Source organism: Lissotriton vulgaris, chromosome 7 (genome assembly GCF_964263255.1).
Source record: "Lissotriton vulgaris chromosome 7, aLisVul1.2, whole genome shotgun sequence".
Classification (NCBI taxonomy): domain Eukaryota; kingdom Metazoa; phylum Chordata; class Amphibia; order Caudata; family Salamandridae; genus Lissotriton; species Lissotriton vulgaris.
This window is the reverse complement of record NC_141695.1, coordinates 478777146-478800258: the sequence shown is the minus strand read 5'-3', so window position 1 is coordinate 478800258 and position 23113 is coordinate 478777146. Positions and strand designations below refer to the sequence as shown.

Here is a 23113-nt window from a genome sequence, read left to right as displayed (position 1 = left end):
TAAAAGGGCTTCGTGAGAAGAGAGATGCAGCTAAAGTGACTGCGCCGTTGGCGGGAATAGACAAGCCGCAAGCGGCCGAAGCTGCGTCCGGTGCAGGTAAGCGGCCATTGCCGATTGCAAGGGACGAGTCAGCACCCTCTCGTAGAGAGAGATTGGGACAACATGTGCCTTTAGCTATAAAAGAAAAGATCTGGGCTGGGGAGTACGTGAATATTTTCTCCTTGCTTGTTGATCATTATGAGGTGGAGCATGTTAAAAGTCAGAAGGACCTAATGCATCCGAGTGTTTGGCGCGCAAAAATGGCCGCCTTTAAGGTAAATGAGAATATTGGCAACTGGGGCAATGCGTGGGGTATTTTTACATCGATTTTGGGGGAACGTAGGCCCGAGTTGCTTTCTGAATTTCCCATTTATCAATCACGAATTATGGGTTACTCGACAGCGTATCAAGGTAACCATTGGTTTTGTTATGACAATCTGTTCAGGAAAGAAAAGGAACATAACAAGGGTTTGACTTGGGATTGTTACGATTCTGTAACATGGGATAAAATGAAAGAATCAGGAATGTTAAAGATGCCATTGGTTGGGAGCAATGTTGTAGATTACTCCCGCCAAAATGTGGGGACGCCCTTTCGACCAAGTACGAGCACCGACGATCAGTCGAGGCCCGCAGGCAATACAGGGAGGAAGGGTTTCTGCTTTAATTTCAACAAAGGGAAATGTACCAGACCTCCGGGATCGTGTAAATTCAAACATGAGTGTAGTACGTGTGGATCGTCCCATCCTGAGTCATCGTGCAGAGCCAGAACGGGTGAGAATGGGGGTAAGGGAGGCGCCAAACAGGTCTAAACTAGTCCGAGGGGCGCCTTTACCAACCCCGATTGATACCTTGGCAATGATTCCCTGGCTCAGTGAATACCCGGATCGTACTTCTGCTGGGGTGCTGCGGAACGGTTTTTCACATGGTTTCCGCATCCCGGTAGGGGACTTTCAGGGTGTAGGGATTTGCAAAAATCAACTTTCTGTTTTACAACATACATCTGTGGTGCAAGAAAAAATTCAGAAAGAGGTTAGCCGGGGACGGGTCGCTGGCCCGTTTAGTGTACTCCCGGTACCGGATTTTGTTTGTTCTCCGTTAGGGGTGGTCCCCAAGAAGGACCCAGGTGAGTTTCGTTTGATCCATAATTTGTCTGCTCCACACGGCCTTTCGGTGAACGACGCAATTGATCCAGAAGTTTGTTCGGTGCGATACGCATCGTTTGATGAGGCAGTAGCCATCTTGAATCGCCTGGGGCCCGGGACGTTGATGGCGAAATCAGATATCGAGTCAGCGTTCCGGTTGCTCCCGGTACACCCAGACGATCAGCGTCTTTTGGGATTCAGGTTCCAGGGGTCATTTTACATGGATAGGTGTATGCCAATGGGATGCTCTATATCATGTGCTTATTTTGAGCAATTCAGTACTTTCCTGCAATGGGTGTTCACGAAGAAAACGGGTTTCCGAAATGTAATGCACTACCTTGACGACTTTTTGTTCCTTGGTCCCGCCGGAAATCCCGAATGTGCTCAGGCCTTAGCTGAATTCTGTGTGTTGATGGGTCATTTTGGCGTGCCATTGGCACCGGGTAAAACTATGGGTCCCACGACTTGCCTCGAGTTTTTGGGGATCGAGTTGGACTCAAGGGAGGGGTGTTTCCGTTTACCAGCTAGCAAAGTGTTAAAATTCAGGGCAGCCCTCCAAGTATGTTTGAATGCATCTAAGGTTACACTGCATCAGTTGCAACAATTAGTGGGAAAGTTGAACTTTGCCTTGAGGGTGATCCCAATGGCTCGCCCTTTTTCCCGCTCAATTGCCCAAGCGATGGTTGGCCTAAAGGAGGGTCATCATCGCACGAGGTTATCGGCTGAGGTCCGCCAGGACATGCGGATTTGGTTAGCATTTTTGGCGGACTTCAATGGCCGAGTCGTCTGGAACAAGCCAGCCGTGTCCTCAGAAGAGCTTGGGCTATGGACAGATTCAGCAGGAAGCATAGGCTTTGGCGCCATCTTCGGCACGAAGTGGTCTGCTCAAAGGTGGCCCCTATGGTGGCACGAGAAGGGGCTAACGAGTAATATTGCTTTCCTTGAACTATTTCCCATTCTGGTGGCCCTGAGAACCTGGCCAGAAGGGTTCAGAGATCATTCTGTCGTGTACTGGTCCGACAATATGACCGTGGTAGAATGCATCAATAGTCAGGCAGCCCATTGTAAATTGATTTTGAGGCTGCTCAAAGAAATTGTCCTACTGTGTATGCAACTGAACGTGGTATTCAGAGCAAAACATGTCCCAGGGGTGATGAATCAGGCTGCCGATGCACTGTCTCGTTTTCACATGCAGGCTTTCTCGGGTTTCCTTCCTTCAGCGGACCCGGAGCCGGCACCCTTCCCCGAAGCTCTCTGGTCTCTCGGTGCCCCGAACTTCGTCACCTCGTGGGAGAGAGTCTAGCACCCAGGACAAGGAAGGCATATGAAGGGGCGTTCCAGGCCTATTTAGCCTTTTTGGGGGCAGAGAGAGGGGGACTCTGGGGTCAGGAAGAGTGGGTTGTACTTTTTCTGATGTCCTTACGTAGGGCTGGGAAATCGGTGGCTACGGCCCAAAGGCATCGTGCCGCCATTTCTTTTGTTGCCAGGGCCCATGGCATCCTGGACCCAACAGCGTCTTTTACAGTACAGAAAGCGCTGCGTGGGTGGCAACGCCTAGAGGGTCGCAGAGTAGACGTAAGACGACCGATAGGTTTAGACAGGTTGTCCCAGTTACTGGCCACACTCCCTAACACATGCTCGTCCCCTTTCGAGACCTGTTTGTTCCGGACTGCATTTACGCTGGCATTTCACGGGGCTATGAGAGTTAGTGAGCTAGTTGCAAGGAACAAACAGGATGTGACGGGGGGCTTGTGCAGGGAACATGTTCAGATCAGGGGTGATGCGATGATTGTCTCCTTTCTCAGGTCCAAGACTGACCAAGATGGGAGAGGGGACTGCACGATCATTCGCAGGAACCCCGAGTCATCCATGTGTCCGGTACAGTGCTTAGAAGATTACCTAGCACGAAGGGTGGCATCATGGGGGGGGACATTGTTGAGGCATGCAGACGCCACCCCGCTGACGAGGTTTCAGTTTCAGCGGGTGCTTGCAATGGCCATTGCCGCAGCGGGCTTGGACCCGGGCGAATTTGGGACCCATTCCTTTCGAATAGGGGCTGCCACTGAAGCTACAGCCAGGGGTCTTAATGTAGAACAAGTGAAACGTGTGGGGCGCTGGTCCTCCAATTGTTATAAGAGGTACGTGCGATTGCACATGTTGTGAAGCTGTAATCATGTACTCACGCTTCTTGTCTTTTGTTTGTTTTCAGTTGCGCAAGCCTACGCGGCAGGGCGAACTGTGCAGTCGACCCAACACCAGGCCAGCGGTCGCACGTCACCGGCTGTGAGGAAGGAGGTGTGGGTCGTGGGCCACTCATACGTGAGACGGGCCGCAGACGTATTCAAAGCAGGTGACATGATTCACGTACCTGGGGAATACGGGTACAGAGTGTCCTTCTACGGAAGGGGCGGTCTCTGTATTGACCAGTTTCAGGAATTTTTTGAGGGTTTGTTAGAGCGGATGAGGTCACCGCCGTCCATAGTCATAGTGCATTTGGGGGGCAATGATTTGGTCACCACCGGTAGACGACTTCTCCTGGAGGCTATGCTTTCCACGGTAAGTTGGTTAGCGAGGAGAGTTCCGGGGTGCATAATTGCGTGGTCTCATGTGATCCCACGAAAAGTGTGGCGGGGGGCTATCTCGATCCCTGCTTTGAATCATTCTGTTAGAAAATTGAATAACAAAGTGAGTAGGTTGTTCCGTTCCAAGACATTGCATTCGATCTCGCATAGTTGTATTAATGATGACAGTATGTATCTGGGGGATGGTGTGCATTTGTCGAGGGTGGGGAATGAGTTACTCATAGGTGACTTCCTAGCTTGGTTAAAATCGTTAAAACATGACCTTTAGGTAGGAGTTTTGTGGGGGGTCCGGATAGCCGGTCAACTATCCGGACCTGTGGCGGTAAGGTCATGATCGGTGAGCACTAATTGGTAGATCCCTATGAGTGGGCGTCACCCAACACAGATGGGAGCGCTCGGGAGAGGTGGCCATTGGCCCCTCAATGGGGAGGCGGTCCCGTCTAAGGGCGGGTCGCCGGAAGTAAAGGAAAGGCGGTCAAGGCCCCTTCCTTTGTAGGAGGGGTTACAGCCCCCTCCTGGGGGAATTTCCCGGGGCCAGTGTCATCTGCGACGGCAGATGCGGTAAGTTGTGTGGGGTGGGGGGAGGTCCACGATACCTTCTAGATACCACACACAAGTCTTCGAACGACCTTTAAATGGCGTCGAGTCTTAAGTGCCCCCGTCAAGTCAAGGGAAATTGTTAGTAGTTGCACTTGAGGTAAGCCTCTGTGCTGTCGCCCCTCCCAAGTGGGAGGGGTAAGTCTGGTTAGGGATCTTGACACCGGTTATGACCTTGCCGTTGGCCCTTAAACGTTAGGATGTACAATTTCAGTGTTTCTAGAGAATGTTTTTGTAGGATGCTAGTTCGGCTAGGAGAACCTCTGTATTAGAGAATATGTTAAGGTTAGCCAAACATCGCAATGTGATAATGAAATTGTACATAACATGAAACGTTTAATGTTTTAATTTTTTGTTTTAATAAATACGGCCGGGAGGGTCACTCCCTCCCACATCCAAAAACTTTAAGAACTGTTTCCGGTTTCCCTCCTTTTGGGGATTGTGTTGAGAGGGGGTGGCGGGTATCTCAGCCATATGGAAAGGGGCGACCACTCGGTCCCCCCGAACGTATGGCGGAGTGCCTCGATCCCCCCGGGAAGCCATTTTTGGGCGGGAGGCGCGTCTCGGCTGGTATGCCCGAAGCGGCGTAGCCGGGGCGCGCCTTTTCCCGCCCTAGAGTGGGCTGGCCTAGACACCGACGTAGCCAGCCCCGCCCTAGGGGCAGGCAGGGGCGGGTTCTCGCCCGCCCTGAAGACGGATAAGAAGAGACGCAAGACCAGAAGACGTCCTCTTGTTCTTGTGCTCCGAAGCTGCACCTCCTCGCTACCCGTGAGCTCGGGACAGAACGAAGAGCCAATTTTGACCCACCCACCAGCCCCTGAGGACAGCAAGTCGTTGTGCAATAAAGTGAATTTTTATAAGTATGTTTTACGTTTCGTTTACAGGCTGTGAAAGTATCAGTTTGTTGTTGATCATAATAAAGTATGGTGAATGTCGTGTAAGTTGTTACGATTAAAATGATTTGATGTAGTGTTGCATTTTAAGCATGTTCTTTTGGTCGGAGCGACCATTGTTTTCTTAGGTTTGAGTAGGAATTGTCGTATTTATTTTTGGTAGGCGGTAAGGTCATGATCGGTGAGCACTAATTGGTAGATCCCTATGAGTGGGCGTCACCCAACACGGATGGGAGCGCTCGGGAGAGGTGGCCATTGGCCCCTCAATGGGGAGGCGGTCCCGTCTAAGGGCGGGTCGCCGGAAGTAAAGGAAAGGCGGTCAAGGCCCCTTCCTTTGTAGGAGGGGTTACAGCCCCCTCCTGGGGGAATTTCCCGGGGCCAGTGTCATCTGCGACGGCAGATGCGGTAAGTTGTGTGGGGTGGGGGGAGGTCCACGATACCTTCTAGATACCACACACAAGTCTTCGAACGACCTTTAAATGGCGTCGAGTCTTAAGTGCCCCCGTCAAGTCAAGGGAAATTGTTAGTAGTTGCACTTGAGGTAAGCCTCTGTGCTGTCGCCCCTCCCAAGTGGGAGGGGTAAGTCTGGTTAGGGATCTTGACACCGGTTATGACCTTGCCGTTGGCCCTTAAACGTTAGGATGTACAATTTCAGTGTTTCTAGAGAATGTTTTTGTAGGATGCTAGTTCGGCTAGGAGAACCTCTGTATTAGAGAATATGTTAAGGTTAGCCAAACATCGCAATGTGATAATGAAATTGTACATAACATGAAACGTTTAATGTTTTAATTTTTTGTTTTAATAAATACGGCCGGGAGGGTCACTCCCTCCCACATCCAAAAACTTTAAGAACTGTTTCCGGTTTCCCTCCTTTTGGGGATTGTGTTGAGAGGGGGTGGCGGGTATCTCAGCCATATTGAAAATGGATCTGTACCATACTGTGTCTTTGCAGCAGTGGACAAGAAAGTCATTGAACAAACAAATTTCACAAACCCAGGCAAGAAACAGCAAATGTTTTTTTTTTAATCAATATGGGACAAATGTGTTGCCATTGAAGTAGTTTGTATAAAGCAGGGATTCATATATCCTATCCATCTTCATGCTATATTAATTGAAATGTTAGTGACTCTTTATCTGGATGCTGGGTCATTAGTGACAATTCTATGTTATTTATTCTGTATGCGGCCTTTCAAATAGCAGGGAAACTTCGATATTTACCTAGCTGCTGCTGGCTAAATAGTAGTGATCTACACTGTTTGGCTGGTGGCCATGCAAATAGCACAGAAAATGTACTATTTATCCAGCCACTTGCTAAATAACAGATCCTGCACAGTTTGACCAGCGGCCATGCAAAAAGCAGGGCAATGGCCGTAGTCTAAATGGAGAGACTATGTACTGTTCGGCCGGTGGTCAATCAAATAGCAAAGAAACTTCACTATTTATCTGGTCAATCCATGCCTAGTGACCATTAAGCACTACTTATACAGCAGCTGAGCAAATTACTAAGAAACTTCACTCTTTACCTGGTTGCTGACAAAACAACAGGCATCATATACAGTTTGGCCTACAGCCATGCAAATAACAGAAAACATGTAATTATTTACCTATCTGCTGGTGTAATAGCAGAAATTAATAAAAGATTAGTCGGTGTCCTTTAAAAAAAAATATGCATTTTTATGTCTAGCGGGCATTTGGGGAGAGGATTTGGGCTAACGGCTAGGGCGGTCGACCTTAAATCTGGGGACCCGGGTTCGAGTTTCGGCATTGACGCTAAACATCCTGTGATTTTGGGCAAATCACTTAAACTCCCTGTGCCTAGCAAAAAATGAATGTGTCCTTATGTAATGCAACTGGTGCTATGTAAAGCGTTCTGCTACCCAATACCGCGTCAAGTTCATGCGATATAAAAATCTGTAAAAATAAAAAGTAACTGGCGCAATGTATTATTTGAAATAATGTACACTTTAAATAGGAATACAGTTACTGGGTTATGTTCTCACCTAAAAATCTCAATGAAGCAATGGACCACATATGGCACTTTCTCTCTGTTCTAGGAATCTAATGTCTAAGGTCCCTCATATGAAGTTTGAACAAAGCCATTGATTAACTGGATAATGCATTGAACAGTTCAATAGTTTGCACTGCTGCAAGTTTACACTGGCAAAGTCCACGATTCCTAATGGCAGGTTTGCTTCTTTTTGTTCAGTTTCTCTGTCTTTTTGTTAAACCCTGTTTTACAAGCTCGGGCAAGGCGTGGCTCCTGTGCCATTAGTGAATGCATTCTACCACCCTACTGCTCCAGCAGCAACTTCGATGATGCTGGACCACGAAGGCAGAGTCACTCAGCACTTCTCTGAGAAAGCAAGCAGACTGGCGTCTGGGTGCTAGGTGATCCATTAGCTCTTCCAGTGAATAGTGCAGTCTTCAGGTGATGTCTCCTCGTCTCTGGGTGATTGGGACATTATGCAGAATCCAGCCCTGGTCACAAAGCAACTTTTCAAGCAATCTGTGGAGCACTTTCTTCCTTGGTCAGGAACTTGGAACTTGAATGTAGTGGGGTAGTTTGATTTGGGTCGCTAGGGAACCCAAAAGCAGAAACTGACGATTGTTGCAGTTTATCAACCCAGAACTGGGCTTTAACGGTTTACACCTTTGAGCTGGGCAGCTTTGTCTGAAGTTTGGGGAGGGAATCAATGCCTATTCCTGTCCAGACTTCACAAGGGATGACATAGTGGACCACAGTACTTTGCAAGTAAACCACATGTCCTGGAGTCTTCAATCGGCATGGCAGGTCTGCAGGCTGAGAGGAGCCAGCCTTTTAAGATGGTGGAGCTAGCAACAATAGCTCTAACTCCATCAGTGGGAAATCAGAAGCTTTAGACCCTCCATGATCCTCTTTGAACTGCACCCTATATAAATGAGAGAGAAAAAGTTATAGATTGGGACAGACTCAGGCTACATGTCAAAGATAACTACTGCTTCTTTCTCTCAAGCAGAAATCACTAAAGCAATATGAGGAAGTCATTTTTAAGGAGTGTTGGGTGAGCCTTGCAAATAAGTGACGTTCTGTTAGTATTTCCCCTTGTATTTTTGCCTCGGAGACCTTTTGTTACCTCTATTCCTGTGACCTACAGATAAACATTTCACAGTTCCACTTTTACACTCATTTTCCCGATACGGGATGTGGATCCACTGTTTACAGTTTCAAAACTGATCTGGATTAATTTTTGTTCAAAAATAATTTCTTTGCTTTAGGTGATAGCTCTCACAGGAGTATCAGTGGTGCTGGTTCCATGCAGGAAGATATAAAAAAAAGTATGTAATGAAGCTTGAGATCCCAGCATCTGGCTGTCATCAGTCCTTCTGAAGCAGTCATCAGGCACAGACACACATTGAAGTGTTTTACAAGAGAAACCCCGACCCATAGCTCACTCCTACCACCTACCCCATGTCACCACTCAGAAAGAACTATTCATCAGTCCTTTGCTAACAAGGACCCCACTGAATTTCTGCGAGTAGCCCATCCTCCCTCATATCTGTGTCTTAGTCCCTACCCTCCACCCACAGGGATGCAGTCAATACACTTCCACTGACTGATGGAGCAGTATATACTCTGAATCACATGCCATGCTAAACAAGGGGGCCACCTTATGCCATCCTAATTGCATCTCAAAGCTCTTAGCATTCAGACTTTCACTACACATGGAGTTTCAGTACTACACACTTGCTACATACACTGCAAATAGACACACATGGAATGTCAATGCAAAGTTCTGGGACTCATATAGACTTCTGGTCTTGACACTCAGTGCTTCTTTACTGGACTCCAAACACTTCTGGCACATATGTATCTCCGCCACCCTTCATCTAGCCCTCAGGGTTTCACTGGCCACCCGTCACCTTGGTTTCGTGTGACTCATAATTCCTCTGTAGGTCATCTGAGAAGATCTATTGGTAGCCTCCTTCACTCCCACTTCTGCTCAACAGAGCCGTGTGGTGTTCAGACAAAATATTGTAAATAAAATATCGTCAGACAGAAATAGCGACAATAAAAGTAACAGTGGACTGGATTACTGAACCTCAATCATGGTTTGCATAATATGTGTAATGTCCTGTGCACTACTTATCCAGCACCTGCTTCTGTTCAGTGCCACTGTCTAACTGATCAAAGATTATAGCACATTGAAAGGTGCACCAGCAATAAGTCGAAATTAAATGTTTAAATTGTTAGTAGTTTTGAAATTTCGTTTGATATATTTTGTTTACCTTGTTTGTACCTTAGCAGGTCAATTGATAATTATTTAAGTTAATTATATGATGTATTGTTGTATTAACTTTGAGGAGCAGGTTGTATGTTTTGTGTGGGTGTAGGGTGTGAAGTAAATTAATTATAATTAATTAATTGATCATTTTTAATCAATATTGTAGGAAAGTATGCTCTGCTTTTATGGTCACCCCCACTTTTTTCTGGTGGCATTATGTTTTCCTGACTAGTCTGACTGGGATCCTGCTAATCAGGACCCCAGTCTATTTGCTTCTTCCCTAAATTGGACATGGTGAGTACTTAGGTACCCTCCAGATTGGCTACGGGTGTACCCGATAAGTCCCTAGTATTTGGCACTAAGGTACCCAGGGCATAGGTGCACCAGGGGTCTCCCATGGGCTGAAGCCTGTAATATGCCACCCATGAGAGACCACTCCAATTGTGATTCCAGGCCTGACACTGCAGATTTCCCTATATCTAATGTCACTGCACTTAAAACCTACAAGTCACCTCTAAGGCATGCTTTTCAATCCTGAAAGCAGGGTGTTGGGTCCTAAGTGTGAGAGTGCCCCTGCATGAGCAGGGCACCCTACAACCTTCAGAGTCCATTATCCGGAGTGTAAGTGCATCAGCCTTTTCGACATATAAAGGGGCCTTGAGTCATTACGCGATGACCATCTTTAAAGTGGCTGTAAAGAATCCTGTCATGTTTGGTATCAAACATGTTGGAATCATACAAACACACCATAAATAGTGTGGAGGTATGATTCCATGCACTGTAAAGCTCCTCTGGGAGACCCCCAGTGCTCCTGGTACCAGTCTTCCAGAACTGAAGAGCAAGCTAGGACTGCTGCTGACCAGATACACGATTTTGCCCACCTGCTGCTGAGCCAAGCACGAGCACGAAATGTCTGAACAATAGGTATCCTGTCACAGGGAGATGTGACCATCTTCCAGACACAGTTTAGTGCATTGGGACAGGGTGATCAAACCAGTTCAGAGAGCCAATGGCTCCTGCTCTGGTGTGAAACTGGACAAAGGACATGGGAGTATCCAACCCAATGTCTGGCCCCTCCTTTGGGAGGGACCCCTGATTCGTCCCAATCCTTTCCTAAGGGTAGTTAAGGGCTCACCTGTGGGTGGGTCCCTAGATTAATCGTGGGACAAGCTTTACATTGCATACCACTTCAACTTTGACCATCTGGACCCTCTGGACTTCGCTTTGGGAACCAAGACTAGTACAGGGAAGATCCCTGCTGCTCCTGCTAGTCTTCTGCAATGTCTGTGCCTGTGTGACATGCAGGTTGTTCACCTGGCGTGTGGACATCCAGGACATCTGAAGGAATCTCTTTTGGAGTGAATATGTCACTCCCCTGCACCTGAACTCACCACAATACAGCTGACTGGTTTGCTGTTCCTGGGCTCCCACGGACTACGAAAGGCTCAGCAACACAGGTGGTAGTTCTGCAGCTCCCTAGAGGCCTGCACTGTTCCCATACCGAGTTTGAGGCCAGTATCCTTCGTCTTGATTTTTTAAATGTAAATAACATTGTACTTATTTTTTAATATTATTTTGAGAGTATAGTTTTGTATTTTAATTATAGTAATTTATAATATGTATTAAACATTATAATACATATTCAATGTATTTAATTTTATTATTTTTATTTTTTTATTTTTTTATATTTACATATTTAAATGTTTTGTTATTTAGGGTTCTTTTTAAATTAATGTATTTTGTTCAAGTTATTGAGTCTGCTTCTAATGCACTGACTTGAGTGGGACTAGTACATGTTACCATTCGGCAATCATCACTTTCCCTACTCTTACACTTACTGTAGTGGGAATTGTACACTTTACCTGTGCATTCCAACACTTTCCATGCTATTGCACTGACTGGAATGGGAATAGTACATTTCACCCCTCTGCAATCCAACACATTCCCTACTATTGCACTGACTTGAGCGGGAATAGTCCTTTTTAACTCCGCGGCAATCCCAAACTTTACATAATCTTGCACTGGCTGGAGTGGGAGTATTAAATTTTACCCCTCTGCAATCTAACACTTTCCCAACAGTTGCACTGACTGAAGTGAGAATAGTACATTTTACCCCTCTATAATGCAACGGTTTCACTAGTGTTATCCAACACTTTGCCTGCTCCTATATAAATTGTAGTGGGAATAGTATATGCATTGATTGTATAATAGTGTAAATATTATTGTTTTTATTATGTAATATAATTTTAGTAAATTGTAATTTTTAAAGTTGCCAAATTTTTTATTTGTGTTTAAAATGGTTTGTTTCTTATATATAAATATAAATATTAATATATATATATATATATATATATATATAAATATTAATATATATATATATATATATATATATATATATATATATATATATATATATATATATATATATATATATATATATATATATTATTTATTTTTTTCACTGAGAAAACCATAGGTTTTAGGGGTAATAGCTACACATTTCACTCGTATGAAACCATTGAAATTCCCTCCTGATAGTTAGATATACTCACTATAACTCGTGTGCCCGCAATCCACTGCTGATAATGTCACATATTACATCATTCATGACATGGTCAGTGACATCACTGATGACATCTCAAATGACATCACTGATGACATCATCCAGTGAATGTGGTTTGGTTTGATATTTAAATAAGTATTATATATATAGCAATCTGCATTGAAAAGTGAGTGGATGTATAAGTCTCTGGATAGAGGATTTAGTAGCACTCTGATTGACTGTCTAAGTGACTAATCCTTCCAAGATTATTTTTAAAATTCTTAAGGAGCTAAGTGCGAAAAAAGTGGCGACTAACGCTACTAGTTCTTATACATTCTGTGATAACCTGGCGTCCTTTTTTGTTGATAAAATCAGCAACATTTATAGTTCTTTCTCTGCCACACCCACCCCTACTTTTCCTACGAACTGCCCAATACATGAACTTAGGATCATACCGGAGATGGATCGAGAGGAATTTCTTAGACTTTGCTCAAAAGTTAAACCTGGCTCCCCAGCAGACCCACTAAAACCGGAATATTTTAGAGAGGCTGCCTCATTGGTCCTTGACTCATTAAGAACTCTGATCAATTCTTTGTTTATTACATCTATAATACCTGCCAGATGGAAGCAGGCATGGGTGTCCCCCATAATTAAAAAACCTACTTTGGACCCCACTAGGCCGGAGAATTTTAGACCCATCTCGTTGCTTCCGTGGCCTGCGAAGATTGCAGAGTCATATGCCAATGCTGTTCTGACTCAACATCTCCAGTCGTATAACATTCTGGATGCTTCTCAGCACGGATTCCGTGCTGGACACAGCACGGAAACCGCCCTTCTCAGTGTGACAGAACACCTCCGGACAATTCTGGATTCCGGGCAGACGGCAGCACTGATTTTATTAGATCTCAGTGCTGCCTTCGATACAGTGTCACACGAGGTCCTGCTACATAGACTGGAAACAGCAGGGGTTGTGGGGCAAGCCCTGGCATGGTTCAAAGCTTTTTTGACCGGTAGATCTTTTAGGGTCTAGACCCCACCGTTACTGTCCAAAGAATGTAGCATTGAGCAAGGCGTACCCCAGGGCTCCACGATCAGCCCAACACTCTTTAATTTGTATGTCCAACCACTGGCTGAGGTCGCCAAACGGTGGGACCTGTCTATAGTCTCATACGCAGACGACACTCAGCTGGTGGTGATGCTGAGTGACGAAGCCGGAGCTAAAGCGCACAAGTTTAAATAGGGCCCTACCGCAGTAACATCATGGCTGACGGCGAACTATCTTCAGCTTAATGCTGACAAGACGGAGGTGCTGGTAGTCGGCAAAAATGCTGCAGCATGGAGTGAGGATTGGTGGCCTGACATTCTTGGCAACCCTCCAGAACCTAAAAAGGAAGTTAAAAATCTAGGAGTCTGGTTCGACCCCTCACTAAGTTTTGTGGTCCACACTAAGAAAATTGCTGCTATGTGTTTTGGACTCTTGCGAAATCTGAGGCCAATACTAAAAATTTTTGATCCGCCTACGCGTCAGCTTGTGGTGCAGTCTACAATCCTTTCACGTCTGGACTACGCAAGTTCTCTGTTTCTGGGAACTAACCAGACGGAGAAGGCTCGTTTACAACGCGTCCAGAACGCAACAGCCCGTGCTTTGACTGGACTTCCCCGGTTCAAATCAGTGTCTGATACGGTCTCAAAGCTACACTGGCTTCCTATTGACAAAAGAATCCATTTCAAGACCTTGTGTCTTGCTTTTAAAATCCTGAAAATGGACTCACCCCCTATGCTCTGCCCCTTGATGACGAGGTATTCTCCTTGTAGAGCTCTTAGATCGATGGGACAGTGCCTGTCTGTAGTTCCTCGGGTAAAGCTTGCTCTGACGGGAGGACGTTCCTTCCGCTATCTGGCTGCAAAACTTTGGAACGCTCTTCCACTGCAGATCCGGAGTCTAAATGACCTTCTGGCTTTTAGAAAGGCCATCAAGACACACCTTTTCTGTCAGTGTTGTTTGTGTACATAACATAATTTAAAGTGTTTCTCTAAATATATAGGATAGTGATTAAACTGTGTGAATATCTATATCACTGTACCTTATTGCATAAACTACTACATAAATTGGTTACTAGCTATGTGAAAGTCTATATTTTTTATTAATTAGTTAAGTGAGTAATTGTTTAGATTAGTGAATGTGTGTGTGGTTCGGTGAGAGGTGTGACTGTCCAAACATGTGTGAATAGTTGATTAGTAGGTATATGAGTTTAAGACTGTATATGGAAACAGTTGTTTGGGTGAGTGAATCTCTTTATGGGTGTGCTGATGAGTATATCTATTTCTCAATGATACATGTACAACAAACTAGAAATATAAAAGGCAGTGTATGTGATAGTTGTATATAAATAAATATAAATAAATAAATATACATAATGCTCAGTGATTGTATGAGTGAGTGTATCAAAAACTGTATACTTGTAATAGTGATGTTATAAGTGTGTATAATATGTATTAGGTACTATCTATATTAATACATAAACTGGTGTTTGTATAAGTGTGTTGCTGACTAAATGCAAGTATGATCAAAATATGCAGCTAACTATAACACCACTAAAACCTGTAGTTTTTTCAGTGAATTTCTAAGGTTTTTTAAATGCTAATTCCTAACTATAACAGGTCTCAAACCTATGTTTTTTCAGTGAATTTCAAAGTTTTTTTAAATGATAATTTTTAAATATATTTATTGTTGTTTTAAAAAAAATTACTACATTTTTGTAATCTTTTTATTTTTAGAAATGTATTTTTTGTTATTACATTTCACATATTTGTGTTATTATTTTTTTACTTGAAAATGTATTCTTTTTATTATTTTATATTTAAAATGTACTTAAATATAATTTTTGTTTATTTTTTATTAATATTTATGTTATTATTATTTTTATTTCATTTTAGGGTCACTGTCTAGGATTCGCGTAGGGTGTGCAACGGGTATGACTTTTCCACCGTGTTTGCTATGGGACTTCCTCACGACTCCTGGAGCATTATACACGATGTACGTATTACGGGACTTCCTGGGACATCTTCTGTAAACAGTTGAATAAAAGCATTTTGGTTACAGTAGTGATTTTTAAGGAATAATATTGTATTTTAAAAGTTGACAATTAGATATTATATCCGAACGCCATCTGTGTGTCTGCCCCCTAGTCGTAGCCTACACTTTCCACATACGTGTTGTGGTAGCGCATGCATGTTAATGTTGCACATGCGCTACCACAATACGTCCCACCATCTGGCGGTGTACTTCTAACATATTTTATTTTATTTGTGCATGCTCAATTACAACATGCACAATCACAGCTCTCACTACCAGTGACATCATGCTCAACCAATCATCATCTGCAAAGCATTTATAACCTTCCAACCTTCGCAAACTTTTCCTATGCCGCAGTCACAGCCCTTGATAGTGTTCGTATCCACTTCTTCCTAGGTGAGCACTTTTTTTAAGGGTAATTAAGTTAATTAATCTGAACGATCTTTAAGCACCGCGTAAATTGATTTTTTTTCGATTTGTCAATTCTGTTTTCAAGCACGCTTTCCTGCTTTTTTATATCATTAAAGTTGACTTTGTAACCTTTGTTTCTATGCAAAACAGTTAATCCTGCTGCATTTCTTTAATTTTCCAACTGCCACGTGGCCGCTCCAGCAGCAGTGTGCTACGTGTTCTTCAAGTTAATGCGATGTAGTTTTTCTTGTGTAAGTAGTGCGTCACGTGCCCCATACATTGCAAAAGTAATGTTACTGGCAATAGTGTATTTTAGTACGGTTTCCAGCTCTTGTATGTCGAATAACTTGACTTGATAGCCATTGTTTCTGGACAAATCAGTTAATTCTGCCGCCTTTCCTTATTTAAATAGTGCGCCACGTGCTGCTTCCTCCCCATGCACTGCACATGTAATCGATTGGCCAATGTTGTATTTTAGCAAGCTTTGTATGTTTTTTAATAACCTTTTTTGATTTGCTATCCTTTCTTCTGTGCAAATTACTTAATCCTACTGCGTTTCTGTAATTTGCCAAGCACCACGTGGCCGTTCCCACAGCAGTGTGCTACGTGCTGTTCAAGTTAATCTGATGTAGTTTGTCTCGTGTAAGTAGTGTGTCAAGTGCCCCATGCATTGCAAAAGTAATGGTTCAGCAATAGTGTATTTTAGCACAGTTTCAAGCTCTTGTATGTCAAATAACTTGCTTTGGTAGCCGTTGTTTCTGGGCAAATCACTTAATCCTGCTGCCTTTCATTATTTAAGTAGTGCGCCAAATGCTGCTTCCTTGCCATGTACTGCACATGTAATCGATTGACCAATGTTGTATTTTACCACACTCTCCATATTTTTTAATAGCGTTAAACTTGATTTGCTATCCTTTCTTCTGTGCAAATACCTTAATCCTACTGCGTTTCTTTAATTTGGCAGGCGCCACGTGGCCGTTCCCGCAGCAGTGTGCTACGTGCTGTTGAAGTTAATGCGATGTAGTTTTTCTCATGTAAGTAGTGAGTCACGTGCCCCATGCATTGCAAAAGTAATGTTTTCGACAATAGTGTATTTTAGCACGGTTTCAAGCTCTGTATGTCAAATAACTTGCCTTGGTAGCCGTTGTTTCTGGGCAAATCAGTTAATTCTGCCGCCGTTCATTATTTAAATAGTGCGCCATGTGCTGCTTCCTTTCCATGCACTGCACATGTAATCTAATGTTGAATTTTAGCACACTCTCCATGTTTTTTAATAATTTTAAACTTGATTTGCCCCCTGTTCTAGCTCATTAAACAGATGCGTCAAACATGGGATGTAATGGTCACCAAAAGCTGTTTATTCCTGCCCATGCACTATCCCAGGTGGTGGTCAACAGCTCGACACACCAGATCCACTGACTGCTCTCCATATGCTCTCAGCTGAAAATTGCAATGGACCTAATGGAGTTATCAGGTTTGACTTTAACATTTCATGATAGAAAATGTATAATACCCTAATGGTGTCATAAACTTCGGATTACTTGATACTTTGTTTTTGCTTTGAATGTTTTTTTATAGAAAGGCACAGCTTAAATTTTGAACATAGTATAGTAAAATATTTCCATTATGTTTGTGAATTCAAAATTATGTTTGTTATCTTGCTATCACAAATTGTTTTGAACAGTTGTGACTGTCTTATGTACTTGATGGGTAAAACCCTGGAAAACATGTAAAAAGTATTGCAATTTAACTTTCCAATTTTTACCTTTGCTGTTATGATGCGCTAATGTTAATCTTTTTTACATTTAAAGTCTTTTGAAACTTTCTGTACTGTATGCAGCCAAAAAGATTCACAAATTTTAACGGATAATGTAAAAGTTCTCCGCCACTAAAGAGCTGGCACCTGTATCGAACTAAACACTAATTGGGAAAGGGTACCTCCAATTTCGTAAAAAGTATAAACTATACAAATAGTTATGTTAAATATGAGAAGAAACGTGTGTGAAAGGGCGATGTTATTCAACTCCACATTAATTTATTAACAATAACCAATCATAACATCTTTCTTTTACTATCTTTTAGATGTAGAGCTTCAGGGTGCATTATCTCCCAGCACGTGGTGAAAAACACACTGCTGACAGAAAGTTGAGCTGCGAATATTCTTTGCAGTCACTCTCACTTCCTCTCTCCTTTGATAAAAAAATTGCACACAATGTTAACTTCCTTTTTATCTTACAGGTTGTGTTTCACAAATTGGTGTTCCCCACCAACACCTCTAAAACTTAACGTTCGAGGATTCTGCGATGATGCGTGGCCATCGTAACAACGTTTGAAAAGGCTGCTACGACACGTGGTGCACCCTCTTTGAATCACGCCAATGGCACAAGGTGAGCAAAAAAGCTTGTTTCCTGAAACAACGACAAGTCATCTATGAAAGGAGAGAGTGAGTAGGGTACAGCAGCTTCACTGCATAGGAATGTACAATTACCTTTGAGCAGTGACAATAGATAGATTATAACAGTCTGAGAGGCAAATCTACAAGCCCCTTGCGCCACTTTTGTATGTACTATACTATGACTAACTCTATATACTATATTTCAGATCACAAAACTGGAGGTTGCACTATGAACCAGCACGTGCTTGGACACACAACCAAGGCAAAAGGTGAGCTACGAGTATTTTCTCCACTATTAACTGCTCCATCTATAACTTTCTCTCTCTCACAGTTTTAATGTTGTTTTTTCTCTCTTTCTTTCTCTCTCTTTCACATCTTTTCTGTTTCTCTTTTAAATTTATGGACGCTGCTGTGCACTCTGCCATGTACAACCAAAGCTGAGTTCAAGTTCTGAACTCTGTTGGTCACAGTGTTTACATAAGGTAATCAGAGCGACCTAGATATACAATGCCTCCAATTAAATGCATTAGAAATAAAATACCTTATTCTGTCTCATGTCTGAATCATTTTAAAGACCTGTTGATCTGTAATGTAAATCTGACGCAGCAGGCACTTCCATACAGACATCACTTGAACGCAAGCCTATAAGACAAGTGAAATGTATCAGGCAAACTGCACATGTTAAAATAAGAAAATATTTACAAGTATTAATTTGACTTGTAATGTTTCACCTCATTTAGTCACATCGATTTAATTTTAAACACTAATTTTCTTTTTTGTTTTGCAGATTACCTACTGTACTTCTATTGGAGTCCATATAACATTTTGTTTATTATATTCTGTTAAAGTTATGTTTCCAGTTATTTATTGTATTATATTTAAGTTACGTTTCCAGTTTTTCATTGTTTTAATAAAAGTTAATTTAAAAAAAGTATATAGATCTTTTTTTTTTGGAGGGGGGAGAGTGATCCCCAAAAGAAATTATATTTATAATTGAAGTGTAATTCTGAGGCTAACTCTTTACCACATCTTTACCAGAGTTTATACCTACGACTAAAGGTTCCTATGGAAAAGTTTTAAAACTCCAGCACATTATCTTTTTTCCATTAGCAACATAGTGTGGTGAACTTCTAACCTCTGTGCTCACTTAAGTGTTCCATGAACTGTTACTATGGTAACAGGCAGAACGCCATTTGGGGGTAGGGTTGAACGGTACTGGCTGTACAAAAACCGTTATATTAACTCTGGATTCTCCACAAGACCAAAAAGGAAAGCAAAGTAAAACACTGTGTACCAGATTTACAACCCCCTTGCACCACTTTCACATCCAGTCCCCCCGCTGCAAAATTAGAAGTGTGTGGGCCTCAACAACCCCCCTCAAACCCCAGGAACCACCAACCCCGGATATTTGTAAATTATGGGAGGCAGACTGCGTGGCAATCTGCCTGGTGCCCTCGAGAGCCCTGGAGACACTTTAGCACTGGTTGGCAGTGGTAAAAAGCTCTGAATTCTAAAGCTAACAAAAACGAGGCCTGAAAAAGAGGAGGATGAAAGAAAAAATGTGGCGTGACCGTTCAGAGAGGGCCATTTTCCAACATAACCTCCATCCAGCCAAAAGCCAGGGTAGACTAATCAATATCTTTATGGAATTCCCTACTTATGGCAATAAAACATGGACAATAGCCCCTTACTGTTGGGGCACTTGCCAGTCCTACGCCTCTCTGAACCCAGTTGGATCTCTCTTTCTATATTCTCTAGGGCCATTGAGCTGACCCATGGTGAGCCCTTCACCTCACCTGTGGGCCCTATATCTGCAGCACCTATCTAACTTGATCACAGATGCATCCCAGTAGGCAGGCAGTACCACCATATCAAACAAAGTAATGTGGCCCACTCCACCCCTTGGACCAGACTTTTGACCCCAACCCAAGGAGAATCCGGTCCATAAGGACATCAACCAGCAGAGGCCACTGACACCTGTCAGTGTCAAAGCCATGCTGGAGTATCTGACCTCTGTGGTTTTTCAAAGTTCAAAGAGGGGGGCCTTAGCCTCAGACACCTTGCACCCTTTTCCACACCACCCTCCACCAAATGTGAAGTGATATTCTGAAACATGTCCTTCAACCCAGGATCTGTGCCTGCATGCTGAACATGTGCCGGGCAAGCCAGGACTTCCAGGGGAGTACCACTACACCCTTAAGGGAGACACACTCTGTATGGATTATGCATGATTTTTCCTAGCACAGGTCCCCAGTCCCCTGTCCCTGTGACAGTGCATGGAGCCCCCCCTGGCCAGTAGTGACCTCACAAGGTCACTACTGTGACCTCACAAGGGTCTGGTTTTGGGTGTTCTGTTCTCAGAGCTGGTAACCCACATGCACTGGTCCTCCCACTGTGGACTGTTTCCAAAGCCAACTGTTTCTTGTCCCTTAAAACTGGTCACTGATTGTTGGATGTATTATACTAGAAAACCTGCCTAGTTTTTGTTCTTTCCCTAATGAGGTCTTGGAGTTGACCATCACGTTGTATGCACACAGAATCACTATCATCTCTAGGTGGAAGAAGAAGAATACCATTACTTGTTTTTAAAGCAACCCAAGGCAAAGGTTTATTTTGAAGCATTTATAAAGCACACTGCCACCCAATGGGTATCCTGGCACTGTATTATGCCTCTACAGGCATGTGGTGCAGTGAAGTGAAACCTCTGGACCACAACTGGTTTAGTGTTATTAACTATGCTCGAGATGTTTGGGAAAAGCTGTGCTTTTAGGTCTCTCCTGAAGTGAATTAGCTCGCCTGACTGACTGAGGGCTCTGGGTAGTCCGTTCCAGAGGCAAACTGCCTCAATCATGAAGGATGTTCCTCCAAATCTGTTTTTATTATTCTGAACAAGCTTGCCATGTTGGCTTAGGATGAGCTGATGTTTTTTTTGGGGACATACCATATTATTCTTTTCTGTGGGGAGCTGATCCAAGATGACTAACAGCCATGAAATCAATACAGAGCGATTTAAACCTCTCAGTTCCAGTGGAAGCCTGTGTAGTTCCCTAGTAACAGGCTGTTACAGCAGTCTAATCAGCTGAGTATTACTCTTCATACCACTAGTGCCCTAGAATGAGTTGGTAGCAGAGGGAATTTCTTGTGCAATGCTCTGATTAGAGCGAAGCAAGTTCGAGCTGACTTGTTCACATGGCCTTCCAGGCTCAGCTTTTTGTAGGAAGTTACACCAAGTTTCCAAACTATCTCTGATAGCACCAGGGGCGTGTCTGACGGTATGGGCCTAAAATCAGGAGGAAGAGGGGTGGGCACTTTCATCACTGGACAGCATAGGAGCTCTGTCTTGTCTCCATTGAACTGAAGGTAGTTAGATTTGAGCCAGGCCGCTGATCTGAATGCATTCATGAAAAGTATCCAGTGGCATTGACTAGTAATAAAATCAGTCGGGTGACATCTGCATCGTTGACTAAATTGATCTTAAAAAATGTAATAATTGTGATCAGTGGACTCATATAAATGTTGAACAATATGGGACTGATTGAAGATCCCTGTGGGACACCCTCTTTAAATCTGGAGCAGGAAGGGGGAAAATCTACAGCCTGTTGTCTGCTAGACTGATAGGACTGCACTGCAGCAATTTTAACCATTGTAACCCAAACCCTAAATGTAATTCAAACATTTCGAGAAGAGAGGCAGAACAGAGCCTTTATGTAAGACTTTAGAACCTGTTCTCCCCCACCCCACTTTAAACAGCCAGTGTAGAGTTCACATACAGTATCAGGTACGTGTTTCAATATCTTTATTCTGTATGCTATTCTGTGAAAGGGAATCCAGATTGTGTGAAGCATCTAAACAATGTGTCCTACTTGTGGATCTGTTGGACTGAATATTCTAATGCAATCTCATGGTACATGGTCAATGTGCCCTTGGCATATACATATCAAGTCCTTTTATGTCAAAAATATGTTGAGCAATCAAATTAATTATAAAGCTGTAAGCAATTGAAGTAAAAAAGTAACTGGAAAACTTTAGAAAATAGTTATGTGTATTTTGTCATTTCAGGTTCCACATTTTTAAAATTCAAAATAGTATTTTTAGACGTGTTTCTGTACTACATGGATCCGAAAAAATGCCATCTTTAGATAATGCCAGTTTCAGTTTAAGATTAATATGGATAATCCTAATTTCTGTGACTATATGTCCCTGGTATGTACGTCCAACCCAGCTCATTCGTTACAGTTACTTTTTTTTTAACAGAAATTGATTTTGAGTTCACCCCTCATCGGTGTGGATTTCCTGCAAAAGAAATATACGTGGAGACAACACACTATGAAAGCAAATTTGAAAATAAAAAATTAGCTCAAAGATTGCCTGAGCCAGACATAAGCTATTTACAAGGTAAGTGTGCTACCAATATTTATATAGGAATGTGTAACTATTCTATATTGGGTTCATTTAGACCCTGATGAAAGATCTGTTTATGCTGTAGTGGGGATGGAAAACTGTCTTCTCTGTATAGGACCGTCAAACAATCTGCCACAGTGACTGATCATTCTATTTTTTGAATAATAATTTGTATTGAGAATAGAGACATAGTAATAAAACATACGTTGGTTAAAAGAGATGTAAGAAATAAGAAAGATATGAAGTTAACAAAATGATTTTGAACAAGAAAATACCTCATAACATCTAAAAAAATACCATATAATTGAAAAACTATTGAGAGGAAAGAAATGGTAAAACATAAAATACATGAACCTAGTAAATGTACATATTACATAAGTATTGTCTCTACTTCATTTGCTTTTATATAAAAAAGAGAGTGAAAGAGGAGGAAGGGGGAAAGGAAAAGAGAGGAAAGTAAGAAAGAGGATGATGGGTATGAGGATAGGAAAGTGCATCAGATTTAATCTTTTGACATATTGAGGAATGAGAAAAAGAAGCTATTCTATGTTCATCACAAATTAATTTCGCCCAAATCAAAAAGGATAGTTTACAATTATCCTTTAAACAAGTTCATATAACTTTAAAAGCAAGAGCAATAAAAAAGGTCACATAATAATTTATGAAGGGAGATGATCAAAATCAGTAAATTTCCCCAAAAGATATTGTGAATAGAAAATGGAATATTACATGAAAAAATCAAGCTTTCCAAAATGCATGTACTTTAGGACAAT

The 23113-nt window shown here is 42.7% G+C and overlaps 1 protein-coding gene across 1 annotated transcript in view; it reads left to right on the top strand.

The window, feature by feature from the left end:
* Positions 1-23113, top strand: part of LOC147701912 (cytosolic phospholipase A2 gamma-like) — a 956977-nt gene that overhangs the window by 575233 nt on the left and 358631 nt on the right. The window contains exons 8-9 of the mRNA XM_086930542.1: positions 6171-6250; positions 22194-22334. Coding sequence (XP_086786668.1) covers positions 6171-6250; positions 22194-22334 — 221 coding nt within the window. The remainder of the gene's footprint in view (positions 1-6170; positions 6251-22193; positions 22335-23113) is intronic.